This window comes from Motacilla alba, chromosome 5 (genome assembly GCF_015832195.1).
Source record: "Motacilla alba alba isolate MOTALB_02 chromosome 5, Motacilla_alba_V1.0_pri, whole genome shotgun sequence".
NCBI lineage: Eukaryota > Metazoa > Chordata > Aves > Passeriformes > Motacillidae > Motacilla > Motacilla alba.
In genome coordinates this window covers 13285266-13308915 of record NC_052020.1, presented here as the reverse complement: position 1 = coordinate 13308915, position 23650 = coordinate 13285266, and the positions used below count along the sequence as shown (strand labels likewise).

General features: G+C 37.7%; 1 protein-coding gene across 4 annotated transcripts in view; it reads left to right on the top strand.

Moving 5' to 3' along the window:
• The window catches only part of PIK3C2A (phosphatidylinositol-4-phosphate 3-kinase catalytic subunit type 2 alpha), a 49859-nt gene that overhangs the window by 8224 nt on the left and 17985 nt on the right, over positions 1 to 23650 (top strand). For 2 of the 4 annotated variants that reach the window (XM_038137792.1, XM_038137794.1), the window contains exons 2-13: positions 4015 to 5189; positions 9170 to 9276; positions 10910 to 11067; positions 13914 to 14034; positions 14686 to 14797; positions 15364 to 15443; positions 15558 to 15621; positions 17946 to 18089; positions 20102 to 20144; positions 20233 to 20446; positions 20540 to 20662; positions 22115 to 22282. In XM_038137792.1, coding sequence (XP_037993720.1) covers positions 4080 to 5189; positions 9170 to 9276; positions 10910 to 11067; positions 13914 to 14034; positions 14686 to 14797; positions 15364 to 15443; positions 15558 to 15621; positions 17946 to 18089; positions 20102 to 20144; positions 20233 to 20446; positions 20540 to 20662; positions 22115 to 22282 — 2444 coding nt within the window. In that variant the 5' untranslated portion in view covers positions 4015 to 4079. Of the gene's footprint in view, positions 1 to 526; positions 622 to 4014; positions 5190 to 9169; positions 9277 to 10909; positions 11068 to 13913; positions 14035 to 14685; positions 14798 to 15363; positions 15444 to 15557; positions 15622 to 17945; positions 18090 to 20101; positions 20145 to 20232; positions 20447 to 20539; positions 20663 to 22114; positions 22283 to 23650 lie in introns of those variants that run through there. The other 2 variants (XM_038137793.1, XM_038137795.1) reach the window with 2 other exon arrangements.

The window sequence follows — 23650 nt, the reverse complement described above, 5'->3', positions numbered from 1 at the left end:
ACAGTACACAGGTACTTGAGTGATCAAATTAACTTTAGGCTCTAAACACATTTATGTATAATTGTTACCAAGGAAGTGTTGCTCTTGCAGAAACTCTGCTAGACTGGAGCCAAAGAGGTCTGCAGACTCCTGTCTGATCACAGCTGGTTGAGAAAGGAAATACTGCTCCAAGTTAGTGAAATCTGACTGCAAGACACATTACCCTTGGTCAGGGCTGTAGATAAATGGTGTGGTTGAGGTTTTAGACCCACTTTTAAAGGAAGCAGGTGATGTTCTGCTAGAGCAGTGGAAATGTGGTGACTTTACCCAAATATGAATGTGTCTGTTTGATTTCAAAATTAGAGGACAAATAAGTGGGGTAGGGGATTGTTTTGTCGCTTCTGAATTTCTGTTATAATCTCTTCAATTGCTTCTGGCTTTCCTTTAAAAATAAACGGAATGTTTCTCACATTCTTAGAGTGCTTGGCAAGAGGAGGGCTCTTGAAGGTGAACAGATTGACAGCTGAAAACTGATTATTACTGTTACTTAAAATAGTGAGCAGCAGTTCAGATGATAGCAGTCCTAGCTCTGTAAAGATCGCTTCTGGGTCTTCAATGACCTCCAGTTGTTGCAAACTTCTGGTGAGTTCCTATAACTTGGTCAGTAATGGTTCAGGATTGCAGGATTTGAATTGAAACTTACTTTTCTGAGTGTTTGAGGAGTTCCCTGCTCATAGATGATCCTGATGGAATTTGCCCTTCTCTTTGTAAATGTTGGAGAAGTTTAAATTCTGCTCCCTCTCTGCCTTTGAACTTAAATGGCTGCAAAGTGAGAGGTTCAAAGTGAAGCTAAACTTGTGTGAAAAAGTTAACTAATGCTGCATGGTTAGCATTTAAAAGGTCTATCAGTATTGTAGTCATGCTTATGCCTAGGGAGCTTTTCTTCTGATGTGTTATATGAATTTACTGCTTAGAACTGGCATACAGGATAAAGCTTCACCAAAACTATTGCAATTTCGTAAGATTTTTTGTATCAGGTTTTTTTTATGTCAAACTGTTTGAAAAAAACCTGCAGTCTGCTTATGAAATTTGATAGAAATTTATACACTGACTTTAGAAGTTTCCCAAGGACAGGACTTAAATACAGCAATCATATTATGTGTATGTATGCTGTTGAGGCTGTCTTACAAAGAATAAGGCTGAAATTCAATTTTTTAGATAACCACTAAAAATAACCTTGTATCTTGAATGCTGTAAGTCACTGGATTTGTCAGTGCAAGTGTGCTTGTCATAAACGGACCAAAATACAGCACTGTGAAATACTGCAATGTGAAATAGTGAGATAAACAAGCTGTTATTGCATGACTGGGATTCCCTAGATGTTGTGAATGAAGGTGCTGTGGTAGCTGTGCCCCATGTTTCTGAGAGCTGAGGAATGTGTGTTTATCTGCAGTTGTGACTTCGTGGAACAGTGACTCTCCTTGTGAGCAGGAGACTGCTTGCTGATATGGAGACCAAGGCTGTCGATTTCAACAGAAAAATAAGGCTTTTTTTTTTCTGTAAGAGCTGGCTGTTGTTTTTATATAAATACTTTGAAGATTGTATATTTTTTTTTCATCTACTAAAGAAAAAATCACTTGTAATTATCAAGCAGCACCTGAATGGATTGATGATCTTGTCAGTTGTAGCCCAAGCAGTTCTGAATGGTCTCGGGAGATATGATTCTATTTTATCTTTTTGAATAAAGTTCAGGAAAAAGCCCAGCTGCTCTTAAGAATCCTTAGGCAACAGCAAGACTCTGAAAACTGCAACCTGCACTTACCTCAGACTGCTGCTTCGTGAAAAAGCCAAGCAGGAATTCTTGAGAGGACTTTGTAAGTCAGGGTGTTCTTGCATCTAAAAATCTGGCATAGCAGTTTAAACCAGCTGTAAGTTAATGAGGAGATTAAAGCCAGCTTAGCTTTCTAGACAGTCTGAGAAGGTGGTGTCAAGTATATGAGACTTCTCATTAGGATATTATCTGTGGCTGGTAGGCTTAGACCATCTACAAAATATGCAGTACATCTTCAGGAGAAGTTTTAGTATGATTGTCCTGCTAACAGGAGCGTAGTAAATAATTGAAGGCCACATTTGTGCCATTAATGGGACCAGAGACTTGCATTGTCTATAAAGGAGCCCAGCAAAATAGTTTTGGGTTTTTAAAATTTATTTCCTGATTGTGTTTTATGCTGAGCTCTGGAGATAGACAGCAGACAGGATAAGACTTCTTCCTAGTGGCACTATTTATGGCTTTAATGGGTATCAAACACTGCAGCTTCATATACTGTACAGAAGAGGCTCTGGTGTCAATTTTTTTCTGTAGACTTCATCTACATTGAATATTTACATCATTATCCTGTGGATTGATTCATACCTGTAACTTTCAAAGCTCCTCCTTAAGACTTTATGCCCCAGGACTTGAGTTGTGTGGTTTTCAGGGTTTTATAATTCTGTTAGTCTGTCACTGTCTCTTTCAGTCCTTCTGAAGACACCCGCTTTTGTGTAAACCTTGTCTTGGTAACTGTAACATCATTTCTTATTTAATTTTGCTTTGTGAAGGGTTTCACTTGGATTTGTCTTCAGACTGAGCTGAAATGTATAGAACCTCTTACAAAGATGTCTGCCCTTCACACTATAAGCCATTGAAATGAAGTAGATAAAACAAAAGCTTGGCCAGACTTAAAGAATTTAAAGAATCTGTTATAAATCTGCTAAGAATCTTGCTGTCTGTGTGAGGAGTCCAGAGGAATACAGTCACTTTGTTTGAAGCACATCTCGCTGGTTTGATTCAAGGAGGGGAAAAAAAAAACCCTGTCTAAAATCCAAACCCTTCTAATGGGTGTGAATTGAAAGAGAACATAAAGAATTTTGGGTTATCTGCCTTATTTGCTGCAGAGAATTCTTAATTTGTAGATTGTTACATGATTTAAACTGAGAACGATTTCCATCTATAAGGTTCATCTAGTTCAGTGAAACTGTGTTTTAATGAGGATTGCTGATTATGTAAGCCTCCTAGCAGAAACTCATTATTCCTGATTTTTATCTTGCTACTCAGTGTGCATGCTGGCTGTTGCTGGAAGACATCTTATCTCCTGGGCTCAGACCTGGCTGTGTGCAAAAAGCTGCAGAATAAAGTAGAAATAGCGCTGAAAAATAATACAGTTCTTGTTATAATCTCTTGCAAGATTATTTTAATAAAGAGTCTGCATAGATGTTGTGGTGAATATGGGAAGTTGTATCATAGTCTTAAGCACAAGACTGGAATTGGAGAATTATAAAATACCATTTTCTTGGTGGTGGCCTTAAGCAAAAGTGACCTTTTGGAGTTTCTTTCCTTACCTAGAAGTGAATGACACTTCCTGTAAAGGGCTGTTAAAGAGATTAGTCAATGAGCAGCTGTACTTAAAGAGCTTATTTTGCTTGTCCAAGAATTATCATTTCATAAGCATTATTTTTAAGAGGGTAAAGTACAATATTTTCCAAAGGAAGAGAGGTCCTTCAGTGTCATTATGACCATTACAATCATGGTACAGCAGTTTGAAAGGTCTGGTTTTGTAATCTAGTGAAGTAAGGTGGAAGTCCTCTTGATAATGTGCTTTATCAATGCTATATTTGTATAGTCTTTAGAATGACTTCTACTCCCAAGATTGCACCTGTGTAATTGCTCAGTTCTCAAAACCGCTACGTACCTGAAGGTGCCTTTTGTGTGTCTTGGGTCTAGTGGTGCAAAAAGCAACCAAGTGCTTACCTGCACCAGTGGGCAGAGTAAGAAAAACAAATGGGTCTTGTATAATTCAGTGACCTTGAATTTATTTGTGTGGCTTCTTTTTAAGTTTGACATTCCCTCCCCTCAGAGAAACAAAAATTAGCTTTCTCAAACTTTTAGATCCTGGGTTTCTGAAGGACATGTGCAACTTTGTCAGCTGGTGGTGTGTGACAGTAGTTGTCCACGTACGATGTGTTGCGTGTGTTTCTCATGTTTCATTTCCTTTTCAGGTCTGCTAAATCCGCTCTGAAGCCAAGGGTAGACAACCAGTGCAAGAGAAGTGCTGCTGCTTTACATGGACATCTGCTCTTGCGGCATGGCCCAGATATCCAGCAGCAATGGATTCAAACAGCGCTCCTCACCTTCTCTGTCAGCCCCAAGGTCAAAAGATGTGGACAAAGAGGAGGCACTGCAGATGGAAGCTGAGGCATTAGCCAAGATGCAGAAAGAAAGAGGTATAGCTGGTAATAAACAAACCTTTCATTCTTTAAGCAGCCCCAGACAAAAAGCACAGACTCATAACAAGCAGGACCATGATCTCATGGTGTTTCCAGAGGCTGATGCCAAGAGCATGGAAGATAAACTAAGTACCATTGACATAGAGAAGCTTACTCATGCTGAACTAGAGAAACTGCTGCTGGATGACAATTTTGAATCTAGTAAAGTACCTACGTTACCAACAAGTCCTATTTTGAGCCCATCTGTGTCTTCACAATTTTATCTTGGGCCCACGGGTCAGAGGAGACAGTGGACACCTGGAATACCAGCACCTGTGACATGCACTTTACCTCCTATTTACACCTCAGCTTCTTACACAAAACAGACTGGTTTATTTCAGAATGGGTTCCATCCAAGTATGTCGTCCTATCCCCCTAGAGAGCCTATTTATCTTGGTCTTCCTAGACAGTCACAATACATTTCCTACCCCCTGGCAGCTACCACACCTTTCCATCCACATGGAGGCCTGCCTTTGTACCCTCCAGTACTCACACCAGAAATGGCAAAAGTATTTGACAAAATTGCAAGCACTTCAGAATTCCTGAGGAACGGGAAGTCGAGCACGGACCTAGAAATGACTTCCATAAAGTCTGCGGTGTCCAGCCTGCCGGCCTCGGAGAGCTGCGGGGATGTCAGTAAATTCGACTGGCTGGATTTGGATCCTCTGAGTAAACCAAAAGTGGACACTGTGGAGACTCTAAACAAGGCAGAGGGTGATGGAGAGACGCCTTCAAGTATGACTGCTGAAGATCCGTGGGATGCTGTTCTGTTGGAAGAAAAGCTGTTACTAACTTGTCATCTGGAAAGAAAGGTTAATGGGAAATCTTCTGGAGCCACAGTCACAAGGAGTCAGTCCTTAAACATGAGAACAACTCAGCTTGCAAAGTTACAGGGCCAAACATCACAGGTATGTAAATCAGTATCTTGAAATTGCAGTATAACAGTAAAGATTAATGACCGTATTTAAAGACATTTTAAGGTCTGTTATTTATTTTATGTGTATTATTTGGCTTGAGCAGTGTCCAAATAATGTGATGTTATGGCATATGTATTAGTGCTATTCAGAAAATTGAACATTACTACTGAATTATCTCCCAAAATACCTCTGCCCTTGTGTAATCCTTCCATATTTACTGGGGATATTGCTGTTTTTCAACTCAACACTCCAGTAAGAAATAGAAATAATACTCAGTGCAATTAAGTGTCTAAATCAGATTGATAAATATTTCAATTTTATGAGCAATTCACGCGATACTGTGAAATAAAAAGGTGTCAAGCTAAGCACTGAAAGTTTTATCTCGCCTTTTACAAGACCACAGTAATTCTCTTTTGTGAGTAGAAAGCTTTCCTTCTGTGTAGGAATGCTAGACAGAACTTTTGGTTCTACTGTGCTGGGTGGTGGAGTGGCTCTTGGGTCAGAAACACTGTACTTCTGCTCTAGAGGAAGGCATACCATCTTTGTGTGATGTTACTTTTATCAGACAGGGCAAAAAGATGTTTGAGAGATTCTTCTCTAGGATCACTTTAATGAAACATTCAAGACCTAACTCTCAGCAGGGGCTTTAGTTATGGCACTCATATCTTTGACCATGGAGCACATGCAGTTTGTGTCAAAAGCAAACTGTGCAGCAGGTGATCAATACTGTCACAGTCTCATCTGCTTAATTACACCCCAGTAGGGCATCCTACTTTTTCCCAAGTCCAGTAAAAGACCTGAAGGTTATTTAACTTTTTCTATATTTTTAATTTTTTTCTGTGATAATTCCACCACAAAAAAACCGCACGCATTGTGTTTTAAAATATTAGTCAGCTCACTAGAAAGTGGATATGAGTACTTCTGGGTTTTGAGTTTTTTTTGGAGTACAAAGACTAAAAGAGAAGTGGAGAAGTTTTCAGTGGAAAAGCCAGCACCCTGGCAAGTGTGATAATGGCCAAAAAATTTATTTGTAGCAACTGGTTAGAGAATGAGAATTAAACTATTTGTTTGCTTTGGAGACTTTGGGTTACAGATGTTTTAAATCTTAGGTGTTGTTTTTCTAGGTGTTTTTAATGGGCTAGGGACATGCCATAAAAAACCAACTGTTATCACTCAAGGATATTTTCCAAATAATTCCTTACATCTTCCCTCCCCATCCCCAAGCTGGAGGAGGAGGTGTTTTCCTCAGGAATAGGAATATTTACTAGACTGTGGCCTAAAAGGCTGTCTAAATTTCCATTGAAATGAAATTTTTGGCCCCTTATTTGATTTCCTGTTTTTTTCTGGGTTAGGTGTCAGTATTCTGGCAAAACTTCAATAGAAGGCCAGTGGAGAAGGAATAAAAACCACCCTGAAACCCAAAAAATCCATTTATCTCTGGTTTTGTGCTATGTGTACAGCTCTTGGGTCTGACTTAATTTTTTTTCCCCACTTGCTGTTGAGCTGTGGTATTTTAGCTGTGTTATTTAGTAGTATTTGGAGACGCATGTAAATTTGGGCTCTATGGTAGTTTGCTTCTCAGTTTGCTATGTCACCTGGTGTTTGTCAGTTTTTCAGTGCTGGTTGGTGGCTGTAATTAACCCCTGACTGATGACTGGGCTACACTGGATCAGTGCTTCTCAGGCGGTGTCTGTAGGAAATAATGTTTGACTGGTCCTGAATGAAATCTGGTTTATACATTCCAGTTTTTTTCAAGAATGTAGGATTTCAAAGGGTCTTTCCTGTTCATAAGGTTCAGTCTCCTGCTATTTGCATGTCATGTACTGACTACTGGTTCATAAATGAAGTTCAAGCTCTGCCTTCACATGTGGTCTTTCCTTCCTGCCACTTTGTATTTAAAGGCTGTTTCAGCTCTCCTCCTCATCAGTCATCTGATTTTCAGCAGAACGCATTTGTAACCAGCTCTTAGCAAATGCTCTTCTTTCAGGATGGAACAGCAGGTACTTAAGATGAAAGAATCATTTTGATATTTACCTCAACATGTTACAAGAGATGGTGACTTTCTGTCAGCTTTCACTGCAAGCTCTGTGTGAGAGCTTCTCTTTGCTTTTTTATTTTTTTGAAGATGACTTATGAGAATTTTAGCTCTCTGTGTGAGAGCACAGGGTACCACGTGCCTTGTACATCAGCATGAATAAACCCTCATTACAGGCAGGGCCATCCTGCTTGGTACTCTTTTATTGCATTTGCTTTATTTGTGATAGCACCACAACATCAATTCTGTAGGCAATTAATTTTTATTAAATCACCATCTTTTTCAAACAAGTTCATAGTTTGTAGCAGACTTCTGCAGTGAATGCCCAGTTCGAGATTTACTTTCCACTTGTGCTCCTCCAGACTTGCTTTGGCATCACACTCCAGTTCTACCCTGTGAAGGTAGCTGATGATACAAGACTGTGAGTTAGCAGGGTTGTTTCTGCTGACTTATTGAAGAAGAAAATAAATAGATTTAAAGATGAGTCTCTCAATTGGGTATCCTTGAAATGTAAGCTGGAAAGTCTCTCTTTTGCCTATCCTGTGCTTCTACTTTATTTTCTAGTTGAAATAATTTTCTACTCAGTATAATAGAAAGCTGAGTTATATAGGCTCTGTTTTTGACACTTCTCTTGTATTTTACCCCATTTACCCCAGGTTTATATGTTCTTCATAGTATATTTTTAGTTATAACAAGTCAGGATTATTCCCCCAAACCCTTCCTGAAAAACTCTGTCTTGCTGCTCCAAGTTTATGCTGTACTGCTTAAAGAAGTTAATTTGTGGGAAAAAAGTGCTTAAAGGAAAAGACCTGACAGTATGTGACTCTCTCAGATTTGACCCCTTTTCTGAGAGTCTAATTTAACTATATTGTCTGATACACTCTAATGAAATTAGCTAACTACTTGGGCTAATGATAAATAACCCACATACTAGTTAAGTAGTTAATCACTACTTCAAATATGAATAAATTGTGGTGATTTTCAGAAAAAACTGTAGTGCAGTCTGCTTTGTTCCTGGCCTTGTGGTTGGATGGAAGGTTTCTATAAGCATTGTAAAATCTTTGGGTGAAAGATGTTAACTGGTCATGTAATTTATTCCAGGGAGCATCTGGCAGGAGCTTCACAAATCCTTCAGGCTAGTAGTGGTTGTGATACTATGGACAGCTGAGTTCCACTGGTTATTCCAACTTTTCTCTGCTTTTTGCTCACTCCAGCTTTTGTATGGATGTGTTGTGAATTGGATCAGAAAAGAGAGACATTTAAAATCTGCTGAAGTTTTGTGTTTGTTGTTTTGGTTTTATTGGGTTTTTTAAGTTTATTAGATTTTGCTGTTTGAAACTGCAGCTCTCTTTTAGCAGTTGCTTTTCGAATTGGATACTTTAAAGATTGTGGTTTTCAGTTTTGGGAGGTGGTGGGAGCATTTGGCATAAAAGATTAAAGCAGTGATAAGTTGATTCCATGGGGTTAGTTGTAAGTTTCATGTTCTGCATGCTGTTTCCTTCCAGTGTTCAACTGTATTTTCCTGCTTTGTAGGAAGAGATAATCATGGGCACCAGTGATATGTAGTGGTTCTTTCTGGAACTACACTGAATTTGAATTGCAGAACTGGAGGAAAAATATGTTTTTCTTCCATCTGTGGTTCAGCTGAATTTAGCCAAATCCAAATGCAAGAGGTCACTGCTGAGAGCTCAGGAACTGCTTGCAACTTAACATTAACTGATAATGATGCTGACAAATAAATGACCTGCTGTCAAGCAGTCGCTGCTCCAGTGAATCTATACTTTTCAAGTTAGTAGTGATACATGGTTTTCGCCGTGTAGAAATAGACATAAGACTAATAGTAAACCTCAGACTCATGAAAAGCTGTCAGCTGCATGTGGCTTTGCTGGCTTTAGGGATATGTTTACAGCTATTTAAATCCTGTATTATCTTTGAGTTGCAGAAAGACAATGGGACCACTGGCACGCTGACAGAAAACGTGCTTCTCCAAGCAATTGAAGGGCAGAATCAAGAACTGTCAGCTTTTTCTGAAGCAGTTACGAAGTAAGAAGTGGCTGAATATGAATTAACTTTCAGAAGAGGAAAAAAATAGCTAAATGATTCATTTGCAGTTAGCTTGACAGGAACAGTCCTGGGTTTTTTTTTCTTGATGGGATAGATTTCAGTATGTATCCTTTTTCCTTTTCTTATCTCAGTTTTTCCTGGTTTTGTCCTGGTTTGTTTATTTTTTTTCAAGAATGCAACAGAATTGTTAAGCTCTTCAGTACTAAGATTATTATGTTATCATATGTCCTCTTTCTTATTTTGGTCCTGTGACTTTCACTTTTCCTTGTTTTTATCCTTTTTATCCTCAAAATGTTTTTCTTTGTCTTGTTTGTTTTTTATTACAATTTCTGTTGAAAGAATTTGAAGACTTTTGTTTTGTTTTGGTTTTTTTTTTAGCTGAGACACCTCACAAAGTCCTATCACTCTGTAGATTTCCAACCTTTAAATGCTTTTATTTTTGTTGCTTCCACAACTGGAATTCTATAGCATAAAGCCTTTAGACTTGTCTCTGCTTTGATCCCTAAAGATAAAGTGAAGTTTCTTAAAGATTGTGCATATTTTTTGTCTTACTGCCACAATTTAATGAGAGATTTTTTTTTTTTAGTTCTTCTTAGGGAAGACAAACTACTCTTGCCTTTTTTCCTTTTGAGATCAAAATTCAAGAAATAATTGGAGGAAATAGATATCTTTGAATCTCAATGATATAATCTAACTTTTTTAAAGTAGGAATGTTTGTGAAATGAAAAGGAAACTCCACAAAAGCAATGAAAATTCATATATATGGCAAACTTACTGATGATGATTAGGACAAAGCTCACATAGGGCAGACTTGTTGCAACACTTCCTGGTTAAATCTAATTGTTGCCCTTTCTTTCAAGAGCCAGTGTTTAAAATACTGATGGACTATGAACTGGATGACTCTTGCTGGAGGATCTTGCTATTGTCCAGAATCAAGATGATGGAATAAATGATCCTTATAGAGTAGTTTTGTTCTTAATTCCTTTAGTATTACTTTAATATTGGCAGAAGTTTAAGGTTAAATTATTTTATCCATGTTAAATAGCAGAAGATTAAAAGCAGCTTTCCAAGTATGGTTTATTCACTTGTAGGTTAACATTCTATACTGCTTGTGTGCTAAATAAAAGCCTTTACCTCAATTAAGGCCTCTTCCTCAGCTTTCATAGCTTGGAATAGCTACCTTCTGCATGGTATCTAAGTTTTAAACTTCTAAAAAATTGAAACATGTGAGGACTTTTGTTGGTTTTGGTTTTTTTTTAACTAACTTTTAGAAGATACTGAGGATTACCTTTTTAAGAACTATTTTAGAGCTTAACTTCTGCAGAAGTTGGATATGTCCTGTAAGAATTGACCTATTAAATATTTTAAGCTATGTGGAAGACCTGCCTAATTATACACTTAAGATTTTTTTCCTGTCTAACTACTGGTTTTATAATTATTGTGGGCAATGTCCTGTTGAGAGTAGAAAAATTAAATGGTGCTTTGCACATGCAATTTAGGTAGAGAGCCAAAGGTAGTCTTTACTGTTCTGCCTTGTGGTTATTACCATGTTATTTTGCTTTAGTCTTTGGCTTCTCCACTGCAATGTTTCATAAACCTTCTCTTCTTCCAGACTGAGGACCAAGTTTCCTTACACTGATCAGCAAACAAACCCAGGTTTTGTGCTGAGTCCAATCATGCTGCAAAGAAATATAAGCGGGGAGAGTGCCAGTATCAAGGTTTCAATAGAAATCGAAGAATTCCAGCAACCAGTAACTTTCACATGTGATGGTATGTTCCTGCTTCATGAGTTGGAGTTTGCTTGTGAAAGACTGTACACTCAGCCTAGGACAATGCCTTTCAGTTTTGTAATCCCTGGGTCTCAGGGGCAGGAGTTGGTTGTGGGAAATGTGGAAGAGGTAACTGAGGAAAGGCCTAGTTCTGGGTCAGTGCCTCCATCAGAAATATTTAGAAGATAACAAACTGAAATATTGACTGTAAAAAAGGAAAGTCCAGCAAACCTCCTCTGTCTATAGCTGGATAGAATAAAACAGTTTTTCAAGACTTGATAGTTATTGAGGGGATAATGACACCAGGACTGAGATTTTTAATGTTTAATTTTTCATTTCAACACTCTTAACATATTTTAAAAATTTTGTAGGCTATCTAAAAATCCAGGCAAACTGCTGCTGGAGAATAGGAATAAACACTAAAACTATATATTACTTGCCTTCAATACATACTTATGAACACAAACACTAAAATAATACTGTTGCATGTGCCACAACTGGCTGTCCCAGTTTTGTGGGTAACCAGGAATATTGGTTTGGGGTGGACCTTTGAGGTTTGCCTGGTTGTACCACATAGATTCATATTCTCTGTGCAGCCTTGACTGCACAGTGGTTTTATTCGTAACTGCAGGCTGTCAACTTCTGGCAGTTCTGGCTGATAAAATAACTGGTAATAAACTTTTTTGCCTCTATACTTCTATCACTTGTGAGGGTTTATCATTTGGATCTCTAACACGTGTAGGTGCTTCAGAGCTGGTTGTTCTCAAAAGATCTGGACTTTTTCTGTTACTCACATGAACTTGCTGCTCTGTTGGAAAAACAAGCTCTCAGTGCATCAGGGTTTTCATTCTATATTAATTTGCTGGACCTTACATTTATTCTGTGGTGGCTTAATAATCTTTTGTTAAGAAATGAGGTGGATTGTAAATATAGCATAGGAAGGGTTTCTGCACTTAATCCTTAAGACTACACTTTGCTAATATTACAGGCTTAATCCTTTCCTACAGAAGGCTTTGGTAGGGTAGCTAAAGTGCTAGGGCTTCAGCCCTTTATTTCTAGTATTTTTTGTGACTAGCTTGGAATGTGTTTTGTGTTCTAACCCAACATACTTTATTCTTTGCACTTTCTACTCCCGTTTTGCTGAAATAATCACAGTTCAACTATTTGTCTTCTATAGCTGGTGAAAGGTGTTATGTGACTAGTAATGAGGGTATTTAAAATTATTCCCTACCTTCAATTCCTTCTCTTCTTGGTCAAGAATGGCATCCTGATGCTAGAGCTGCTTTACTTCAGTGTGGCTTTCAGTCTTGCTCAAAGGAACTGCAGCCTCTCAGTGCTCTGACATCTCTTTGTGGAAAGGACCCACGAGGGAAATGGATGAACTTTAGAGCTTATTTGGATTCATTTTCCATTCATTTATTAGACTTTACATTTAAGTTTACGCTGTCTGAGCAAATACTGTGTGTCAGCAAGAAATTAATGTCTTTGAATAAGATGTAGGGCAGGGAAAAGGTGGCAACATCTTTGTCATTTTCACAGAGCTGGCAGACCTTTGTGCAGCCTGTGACTGCAGCACAGAAACTATCCCTGCATGAACTATCACTGCATCTTTTTTCTTATCAACTCCCAGATATATTCTCTGCTGAGGGTAGTACAGCCATTTCACCCAATAATGAGTTAAAGTCTTATTTACTTCAAGTGTTTATGAATTTATACTTCCCATCATTGTTTGTTCTTGAATTTCACAATGTCATTCTTAATATGTAATTGTATACATCTGTACTTGTAATACTTAATCATTTGTTAATGAGGTGAAGCACATGTGTTATCTTATGGAAAATATTGTGGCATTGCCTCTCTGTATCTACCATAGTAGTAATATTTCTTTCTTAAAAAAAAAATAATTGAGAAAATCAGGAAGGTCCCTGGAGTGGGATAAAAATCCTGCTCTGAAGGTACTGACAAAATATAAAATTGCTTTTATGCAACAGGTTTTTTACAGAATTTTGAGGCACTTTGATATTATTTGCAAATGATTTAAAGGAGATCATCAGAAACTGAGAAGGGAGGGCTAGAGAGCATTTTGTATTTAAGCATTTGTTTCATTCAAACTTATCTGTATTTTTAGTTGGTGACAGCTGGTGGCTGTGGGAGAATGGATTTTGGGTTTGACAGGGATTATTTTTTTGCTCTGTAGTTACTGGATGCAAGAGAGACTATTTTCCAAAAAGCATTTGGAGCCTGATACAAAAGTACTGGCAGCTGTGAGTTGCATTTTGCACAGGCTTGGTGATGCTTACCGAGATCTGCTCTGTACTAAGTAGAAACTTCCCTGGACAAGTGGAAAGGAAAAAGGGGAAAGGACTTTCAGTAGGATTTGCCTCAGCTGCAGCTGATATTCAGTTCATCAAAAGCCAAACAAATAGAGTTCAATCTCCAACTCTTCAGATAGTGTTTTTTTAAACTGAAAGTGCCTCTGGGATCACTAACCTATTTGAAGACCTTGCTAAATAGGACAAATTTATAATAAAATTTAAAAAAAGAAAGAAAAAGTCTATCCTGCAGACTGTGTTTGTACTTCTGGTTAAGTGACTACACTATATCCTAATTTTTTAAAGATTTTTTGGTCTTTTTGTAATTGCAGTCAAGTTTCATGAGATACTTTCTTTGTGAGAGAAAAGTGAAGATCTCAAACCATGAAATTTAGGTGATAATAGAAATGTAAAAGTTTTCTCTACAAGCATAAAAATCAATTTCATTAAATAGCTACAATTTGTGAGTGAGCAGTAGTTAATATCACTCGCTCTAGATTTGTATTTAACTTTTAGATATAATTTCTTTAAACAGTGAGTTCCCCTGTTGAGCTTATAATAATGCAGGCACTCTGCTGGGTGCATGATGACTTGAATGAAGTGGACATTGGCAGCTATATCCTGAAAGTCTGTGGCCAAGAAGAAGTTTTACAGAAGTAAGCAAACTCTTTTTCATTAATACTTGATTTCATGCTTTTTCATGACACAGTTACTGGAAAGTGTATCTCTAGTGATTAAATGTGTGAAAGAAACCTTAAAAGTGTAAGGGAGTCACTGTGCACAAAGATCAGAAGTTTTTGGAGTTGCTCTGGGATACAGCAAAGTAGGTTGTCAGCAACTCTGTTCTAATGCAGATGCATGTTTCTAGAACATTTCTGTATTGTAGCTTTTGACCACTCTTCAAATCTCAGAAAGTGGAAAAAAAAAAAAAAAGATAAATGTTTTCTAATAAACTGGGGAGTTGTGGTTTGCAGGGTTTTGTTTGTTTCTTGGTTTGATTTTTGGGGTTTTTTTGTTGTAATTTTTTTTCCCAAAACCAAAGGTTTAAAAAGCCCCATTCTGGGTTAGAATGTTTGGTTTCAGTGTTAACCACTGTGGTTAAGAGCTTTAGCACAAGTACAGGTGTCTGCAGTGGTGTATAAAAACTTGTGCAGAAGTAAAAATCAGACCAAGGATGGCATGCAGATTGATTCACCATTTCCTTACTTCATGGAATACTTTACTTTCCTTACTTGCCTGGAATATTTGGTGTGAGTTTTTAGGCAGGCACTGCTTTGGTTGTGACTGTGCTTGCTTTTGTTTCTCAGCAAGCACTGCATAGGAAGTCACGAGTACATCCAGAACTGCCGGAAGTGGGACACGGACATCAGCCTGCAGCTCCTGACCCACAGCGGGATGTGCAGCGACCTGGCACGGACAGTGAGTGCTCCTGCTCTGCAGGGCTGTGCTGGGCCCAGGGTGTGACCTCCTGGTGGGATTGACAAATGAGCATGCCTGCCTGCTGTGGGAGATGCTATCCTCTTATCCTGTGAGGAAGTGGAATACATAACTGAATTTTCACAAGGCAGATTACATAAATGTGGGTAATGCCTCTTACTAGAACCAAGTATTTTATACCTGGAAAAGGTATGCTAACAGTGGGACGAAACTTGAGGCTTGAAAAAGAAGGAATAAATTTAGAGTTAAATAAAAGTTGGGAACAGTTTTTGAGAAGAGTTTAATTAAATATGTATCAGATCATCAAAGAGGAAGGAAGGAGTATCTGGTATATGCATCAAGTTGGGCACTTGATGGCTGTTTCTTCCCTCTGTCCCCGTGTGTGCACATTTCACAGGCTATTAAATAGTTATTTGTTTTCCTCTTTGAAGAGATCACCTTACATGTTTCCCCTTCAACACCCCAGGTGTTAGTAATTAATTTTCTAAAACAGTATGCATGTTATAGAAGGGTGAGAACTGGACTGAGTACCTCATATTTTATTGCAGGAAGATGATGACAAGACACCTGTACATCTAACCAAACACCTCTGCAAAGTAGAAAAGCCTTTCAGAGAGCCTATCATAAGGTGATGTTTTGTGGTTATTTTAATAATCAAGTGCTGATCACTGCTGAATTCCTGACCAAGGTTGTGTTCTGTTCTGTTCTTGTACTTGTGCTCAAGAGCTTTTATTTCTTGCAGGTCTTCCATTGAAGAGCTTCTTGAGGTGTATCACAAGCAAGTTAACATAGCCCTTAAGAATGAGGTAAGGTTTATTGCTGAACCAAAAGCAGCATGACCAAAGTCACTGGTGAGGTAGCTGGGAAAAAGACTTGCAGGTTTTCTTGGGGAAACTAAGAATCTGAGCAATCTGTCAAATGTGAAATTATAATCATGGATATTTCGATTTCTGCTCTTCTTTTCTTCCTGGCTTTTCTTGCAAATCATTTATTACCTGATCATCACAACTAGAAATGTATCTTCGAAGTCTTGGGGTGCAAAATAATCTCTGCCTCAAACATGCTGGAAGAGGTTAATTCAGGAGAATAGGGAAGAGGTCCGAATTCTGACTATGGCTGTTGTTGACAGCCATGAAGGATGTATTTACTAACAGATAAAAATCTGCATAATAGAGAGCAGGAACAGTTGTGTACAATGGGAGTTAGAACTGAAGCATGTTTGGAACATACAAGTAAGTTCTACACAAAGCATAATAATGTCTTATTCTGTGTTATTCAATTAATTTAAAATACTCTGTCAAGAAATTGTCTGTTTCAGTGTATGTGACTGGTAGCTTAAAGCAGCTTGGATGTTGAATGGTTTAGAGTAATATCCCATCTGCAAAAGCTTATGGATATAACCTGCTCATTTCTCAAAGGAGAAGCTGCTTTTAACTGCTGACAGTAATGTAACTTGGAGTCTTAAATGCTTAAACATTAGATAACTGTGTTTCTTAACCAGTCTTGAAATTGAGTACTTAATTGCAATACTTTTCATTTCCACTATGTTTGTTTGCCTCTCCAGGAATGCAGGTCTGAACAAGCTGCTGTCTGCTATTTCCATACTCCCTTAATATTATTTCATTCCCTTGCTGGTGATTCACCACGTTCTCAAGGGTAGTTTTGAACACAACCTTTTTGTAGAAGAGTGAGCTGTTACTGCTCCCTGCCATGGTGGTGCTTTTGTTGCTTTGCTCTTGCAGCTGCTTCAGCTTCTTTGTTTAGCTGTGATTTCACAGGCTGAGATGAGGAATGCAAAACCTCTCGATTCAGATTTGTGTTCTACCCTTTGTTGAGCTTGTAGGAAATTGAGCTTTTTGAGGTTGGGAGATGTAGTTTGTAAGTGGTGATAATTAGGTCCAAATAGCAGCAGTTCTGCATTTGAATATTTTACTTCAAGAAGTGAATTCCCTTACATATTCAGTAGCTGAAGATTGCTAATCCAGGTGAAGAAAGGTAATCTATAAATAATTTGTACGTAGGCTTTGATTTCACATTGTTGAGCACTCTGAAAATTATCAATTGTCTTTTTCTTGAGATTTGAGAGCCTGTGAGGAAAGTAGCAGTAGAAATTTCTCTTTCCATGTCACAAAGAAGCTGTTCCTTTCAATTTGTTAGCTTTGGGAAAATGGCTTAAATATTTACAGTGTCTTCTGACTTCTGTGGTTATTTTCTTACCAGAACAGTTAATTGTTGCCAGGTCACTCTCAATTTAAAAAGTTTCTGATTCAAATGGCTTCTTTGCTATCCATTTGTAGGAAGGCCATGAGTATATGTCTGGCAGAGTGGTGGTTGGGAATCAATTTACATCTTAATGAGAGCATATTGCAATAGTTATTCCTCTTATTTAGTTGTAAGTGCTTAGAAGTTATTGTGAAAGAAACCCACTTTAAAAAGTAAACTATTATTTTTGAAGCAAATATTTTAATTTTCTACATGTGTTCTTTAAAATTGGGTGAAGACTTTCCTTACGTTAAAAAACAAACCCCAGGAAATCTAGGATAATTCAGATTTCACTCGAGTGGCTTTTCTTCTGTTGGAAGAGTAGAAGGAAGAGAATATTAGGAGCAGCTCAACTTTGTCTTAAGTAGCCTACGAAAGTAAATTAAAGTGAATTAAAAAAGATTAGTTCCATCATGGAAGCAGTACTGTAGTGTAAGTAGAAGTGTCAGTGTAATTTGAACCTGAGGGCTGAAATTGAAACATTGCTTCTGTAGCATTGTTTCCTCACACTAATTGAATATTCTTCTTTGAACTGCACTTTCTTTTTAGGCCATGGGGGAAATTGAGCTTAATATCTCATTAGAAAATAATTGTTTGCCAACAGTTTAATAAAGAAAATGGTTGGGAACCTCCTAATGTTTCCAGACACCCCATTCTAGGATCTGTACTACTGTGTTTTTGGCATTCATAAGGAAGTTCTCAATATTGAGGTTTTTCTTAATTCCAGTCATTACACCACAGTTTAATGTAATGGAGATGTGCATCTCATAGTGATGTTTTCTTGGCAATTCATTAGAAAACATTAAAGCAATACTGGGTTTCACAATTGTGATCAGACCAATCTGTTCTCTCATACATTCCTTATTAGAACCAGCACAAAGCAGTAGATCATGTAATTAAGACTGTCAGAAAAATCTGTTCTACATTGGATTGTGTAGAGACTCCTGCAATAACGGAATCAGTGAAGAAGCTCAGGAGAGCTGTTAATCTCCCAAGGATTAAAAATGCTGAGGTAAACTTCCACTCTATAAATTGCATGTTTTAACTGACAAATTTTATTTTGCAGTCTTTAGTAGCTGGAAATACCAGCAACAGTTCTGCCAGGGTTCTGTTGGGATTTTTTGTTGGGTTTTATTTATTTTTTTTACTTGACATCTTCCATTTGTTTTGAAATCTCTCTGCTGTTAATGCATTAATCACTTGCTTTGGGAATATTTTCCTTTTCTAAAAGTGACTGTTTAAAAACCAGTTTTAAAGTACTGTTTTCTGGGTCTGTAACTAGAAACTTATGTCACAGCAGATGCCACTAAATCTGACTGAGGGGAACTGACAGGAGCTCATGCTGTCTAAAATTAATGCAGTTGTGCTTTAAAGGAGGAATTGACATCATGTATTTTGCCAGCAGTGTTTGTGACTAGCAATAGCATCTTAAAACTCTTAACTGTTCGTGCTCCTGCATTCCTGAGCATAAGGACAAACCCAAAATCTCTCAAACACTCCAGAATTTCATGATGCAAGTGCCTCACATGAAAGGTTCAGTTGAGCAGGACAGTCTCAAGTCATGGTGTCAAAAACAGTCATTAAATGGAGGAGTGTGCAACTAAAAAAGCTAAATAATCTTGCAATGCTATTTCTGTTGTCCTGCTGCCATACCAGAGTGGCAACTCACATGATGCTCTATTTGCTTTTGGCTTCATCAGTTCAGTGATGTGTTTGTGATACTGAGCAGAAGACAGATAAATATAGTTGTCACAAGAACTAAAATTCTTACAAGGAAGTGCAGAAGACATTAAGACAACTTAGTGAAATACAGCATATAAATATTTTTTCAATGTTTGCTTTTTGGTAGGAGAAAGCTGTAGAAATAATTAGATTACAGTGTACAAATAGCTCTCAAAAATAACATTGCTCCATTAGAATTTGAAAAAGGTGTGATTTTATGAAAAAAAACCTGCAATTATTTTATGGTGGACATTGGCTTACACAGTAAGGTATATGAAGACATGTTGCACTGTTTTCAGAAACGAAATTACTATAAATATTGGAGACTGTTGCATTGCAATCATCTGTAAGATATTGTTTGATTTTATTTTTTTCAAAGTAATTCTTTGTGATTGGAAGAAGTGCCCATGTTTTTGTAAGAATGTGCAATTTTTTGATATTCTAACTTTAAGTTGAAGATGCTCAATTAGTGCGCTAGAAGTGAAAGGAGAGCTTTCATCTTCTGCAGCATCTGTGGCCAACTTTGTAGGATGTTAGGAATTCACTGGGGTTTGATCTTAAACCACAAGCTTTGTTTTCATTAAAAATTTTAGTTTTATCAGGACTTGAATTTGGCGTGAAACCCTTCCTGATTAGAAGGGAGTGAATTCCCATGATTTGTTTGTCACCTCTTGGTTTCAACAATGTCTTTGTTGAGACTAGACATTGCTGTGAGGTTGAATCATGTTGAGACTTCCATTTTAGCAGACCAAGAAGCAAACAGAGATAGTAAAAGTAATAGTCCTTACTGTTCATTTTCTCAGTTGTTTAATATTTTTTTAATTCAGTAAATTTATAACTCTGCCAGCAAAAGGTACCTTACCAAATGCTACAAACAAAACAACAGCAACAAAAAAAAACCTGTTTAAAGCTGTTCAGATTTAAATTACTGGTCAATAAGCTAATGACCTCTGCTTTCATCCATAACAGCCCTGAGCAAGTTTTATCTCTGCCTAGAGAAGTTAGATTACCCTGGGCAATATTCCAATGTACTGTGTCTTTCTGGACTTCATATAAAGAATGTCAAAGCAGTTGACTTGACAAAAAATGAGCTTTTGAACTTGGTGAATGGCTGCTGCATCATATGGAAATTGTGATGCTGTTAGTTAACTCTTGAGGAACTTTGAGTCAAAAGATGTGTTACATAGACTTAAATATGAGCCTAATTCAGATAGTTCATCATCTCTGTATAAGATACTTAACAGCTATAGAAAACTAATATGGATTTTCAGTATTGAAATTTCCTCTGACTTTATTGTGTAGGTATCCTTAAAATGTGGTGATGACAATAGCAAGAGCCCCTCTGGTGAGTAAAGCTCTTCATTTTTTATTTAAAAACTGTTTTGAAGGGGCTAATTTAGGAATAAATGCATTCAAAATAAATTATCATTTAGGTTCACTGCAGCCTGAACACCCTCTGAAAGTGAGTCTAGACCAGTTAACAAGAGCAGTTGAAGCCCTTCTGCAGCTCCACACGAATTCCTGTAGCAGTTCAGCAGCAATTTCTCCAGAACAGACTAAGAGTACCAAGGAAGCTTGGACTGCCACAGAACATCTCCAGTTCACAATATTTGCTGCTCATGGAATTTCTTCTGGTTGGGTGTCAAAGTAAGTGACTTACTTGTTGTAAAATTTCTCCTTATATATATATATTTTAATACTTTTATGGGTTTTTATGATTAACTTTTTTTCCTTACCCAGTTATGAAAAATACTACTTGATTTGTTCTCTGACTCATAATGGAAAAGATCTCTTCAAACCTGTTCAGTCCAAGAAGGTTGGCACATACAAGAACTTCTTCTACTTGATTAAATGGGATGAACTGTAAGTGACTTTAGTCTGTTAAAACTCAATAAAATGTTTTATTTTAGCTAGCTGCTGAATGCTGTCATTCAAGCAACTTCTGGTTCTAATTCCATTTCGAGCATCCAAAGAACAATTTACTGATCAAAATCAGAAATATTTTTCCAAATGGTATCTCAGTACTCATTGTAAAAGGGGGAATGGAAATGCTGGACAAGTGCCCTGTGCTAATGTGTTTCTAGCATAAAATTACAGGGAGTTGGGAAGGTCATAACATTCCTTGCAATGGGAATGGCTTGTGCTGCTGTAAGAGGGATTGAAGAATAAAGCTTGCTTGTATGTACTGCTCAATTTATGTAAATGGAGAGGAAAAGCAGTGTCTCACTTTACTAACATGAATGTTGAATCAGTTTTTATTCCAAATACAGAGGGTAGAAAGGAAGAAGGAATGGCATACAGAGAAATGATAGGGAGATAATGGCAGGTGATATCTGCTAACTGAAAGGGGAACAGTTTTCATTATCTGTGCACAGCTTAATCTCTGCCTCTTGAGTTATCAGGCAGCCTGTCATGTCTGAGGCATCATGTGAGCTCCATGGTGCCTCATATCTACTCTCCTGACTGTCTTTAAAGGTCAGAGATAGACCCTAAGGAATACCCTGAAAGTTTGTGGTGAACAAATTATTTCAGGTCTGCAATGAGAGTTTCTAGAACACCTGCCTTCAGAGAGTACTCCAGCTACCTTTTTTTTCCTGGTGATGCATGGGATTAATTGTCAGATCTTTTGCTGGCAAGTACTAGTGTATTTCAGTGAAAGGTCTGCTAGATTGCTCAAAAGCTGCTGACAGCAGTGTAGTGCTTTACAGTGCAATTGTCATGTTTTACAGAGAAATCAAACTAAAAGAACATTTTTAGACAGTAAAAACAGTGTAAACAAAAGTGGAAGCTTGAATAGCTCCGTGAGGTGTACACTCCTCAGCTGCTTGCTTTATGGGTTTTGTATCATTTAGAATTTAACTTCCAGTGTTCTTAATAGAGTCTTTCATTGGATGGGAAACTATTGGCAGCTGACCCTTTCAATCTGAAAAATTAGGAGGTGGCTAACATGGAATTCTGTGTGCCCTTCCTAGTGAGTGGAGTGGGAAAACTGGTTATGCTGGACAGTCAGTTGTGTGCAAGGAATGTGATTTAACAGACAGAGATTAAAAGGGTTGTTCCAAAGTGCAGAAGTAGTAATTTAGTTAGTTAATTCTGACTATAGTGCAGAAGTGTAATTTAGCAGGTTTTACAAACCATTGGTGTGGGAGATGGAGTAGAGTGAAATATGATTGCATGGATATTTAACACTTGTTCTTCAATGTTAATTGACTTTTTGAAAGCAAGAGGCATAAATGGATTATATGGATAAGCCTGTAACTTACTAACTGCTGCCTTTTTTCTAATTGACTTATTTTTAATACTTCTATTTTATAGAATAATTTTCCCCATCCAGATTTCACAGTTGCCTTTGGAATCAGTCTTACGTCTGACTTTGTTTGGAATCCTAAATCAAAGTAGTGGGAGTTCCCCTGACTCAAATAAGCAGAGAAAGGGCCCAGAAAATTTGGGTCAGGTTTCTCTACCTCTATTTGATTTTAGGCGGTAAGTATCCAAAACAGGGGTAAAATTATCAATATGATTAGCTCTGTGTAGAACTTCCTCCACACTCATAACTATAGAAATTGATATTGAATATAGTAGGCCATGATAAAGGTAAGAATTGTAAACTATACTGATGCAGAAAAAATACGTTTCATTAAATAGAGGACAAAACGTGGTCTTGTGTTGTAGGATTTCCATCTAACTGGCTGAAAAAACTTTACTGCTGGAGGAAGTTGAATATTGTTTGGATGATTATACCCCCAGAATATTCTAAAATTATTCCTTTTGATTTAGAGCTGGATTTATTTTAAACAATTAAAATAAAGGGATAATTAGCGAGTGTGTTAAACTTGTGGCATGTTTCTGGTTTGAGCTGGCTTTCCTTCAAATACAGCTGCTGGCTGCTGTTACAGGTTTTTCACTGAGAATGAAAAGCCTTCTGTAACTTCCCTAAGCTGAGTGTTTCTGGATTGGTTCAAGTTGCTTTGTTCTTCCAAGTTTGATTACAAAGCTCATTCCAAAACACTTATCGCTGGGGCAGCTACTCAGTGAGACACTAACCAGTAGACTGGAACCACTGGTGCCCAAATTAGACATCATGGTGCAGAAGTGATCACACCACTATGAAACAGCTTCTGTATTCATGCTTAAGGTTTGCTGTGTATGTGTACTGCTGACTTTTAGGTCTTACTGGGAGTTAAAACTGTCAAGCAAGGCAGCAGAAAGGCAGCCAGATCTTTCCTGGACCGTTACTGCTGTGTTGCTTGTGGCTGTTTCGTGTGCTTTGCGCCCTCTGGTTCTGGGTTTGACTTACTTGTTCTGCTTTCTCTTTTGTCTGGTGATGATTCCAACATCTTGAGGGTGTCACATAGTTTAGGATTTCCTGCTTTGCAAATATGGCCTGCAGCTGCTTTCAGTCTCCACCAAAGCTTGGATTTCTTTTCGCAAACGGTGCTTATTTCAGCCTTCTGTTTAAATGCTGCATTTCAGTCTCCTATCTAAATACCACATTTCACAGTATTTGAAAGCCCAGCTTTTGATTTGAATTGCAAATTTATCTTGTCTTCATGGTGTTCTCACAGGAGGTAGTTTGGGGAGAAAACTATTTTCTGTTTATGCAGAGCACTACAATGGTGTGTGTTGTGCCAGAGCTTGCTGAGTGGCCTGTATGTAGGAGCTGTGGAGATGCTTAGTGGTCTAACCCACTTGTAGTCCACATAAATTAAATCCAGACCAAGGTAATTAAAACTGGTAGTCAAATACTCCAATTACAGTTGAAAATAGCATCAGTGGCAGGCAGGAGCTACAACTTGAAACTAACTGAAATATGGGGAGAACAAAACCGGTCATGTATGTGTTCTGGAAGAA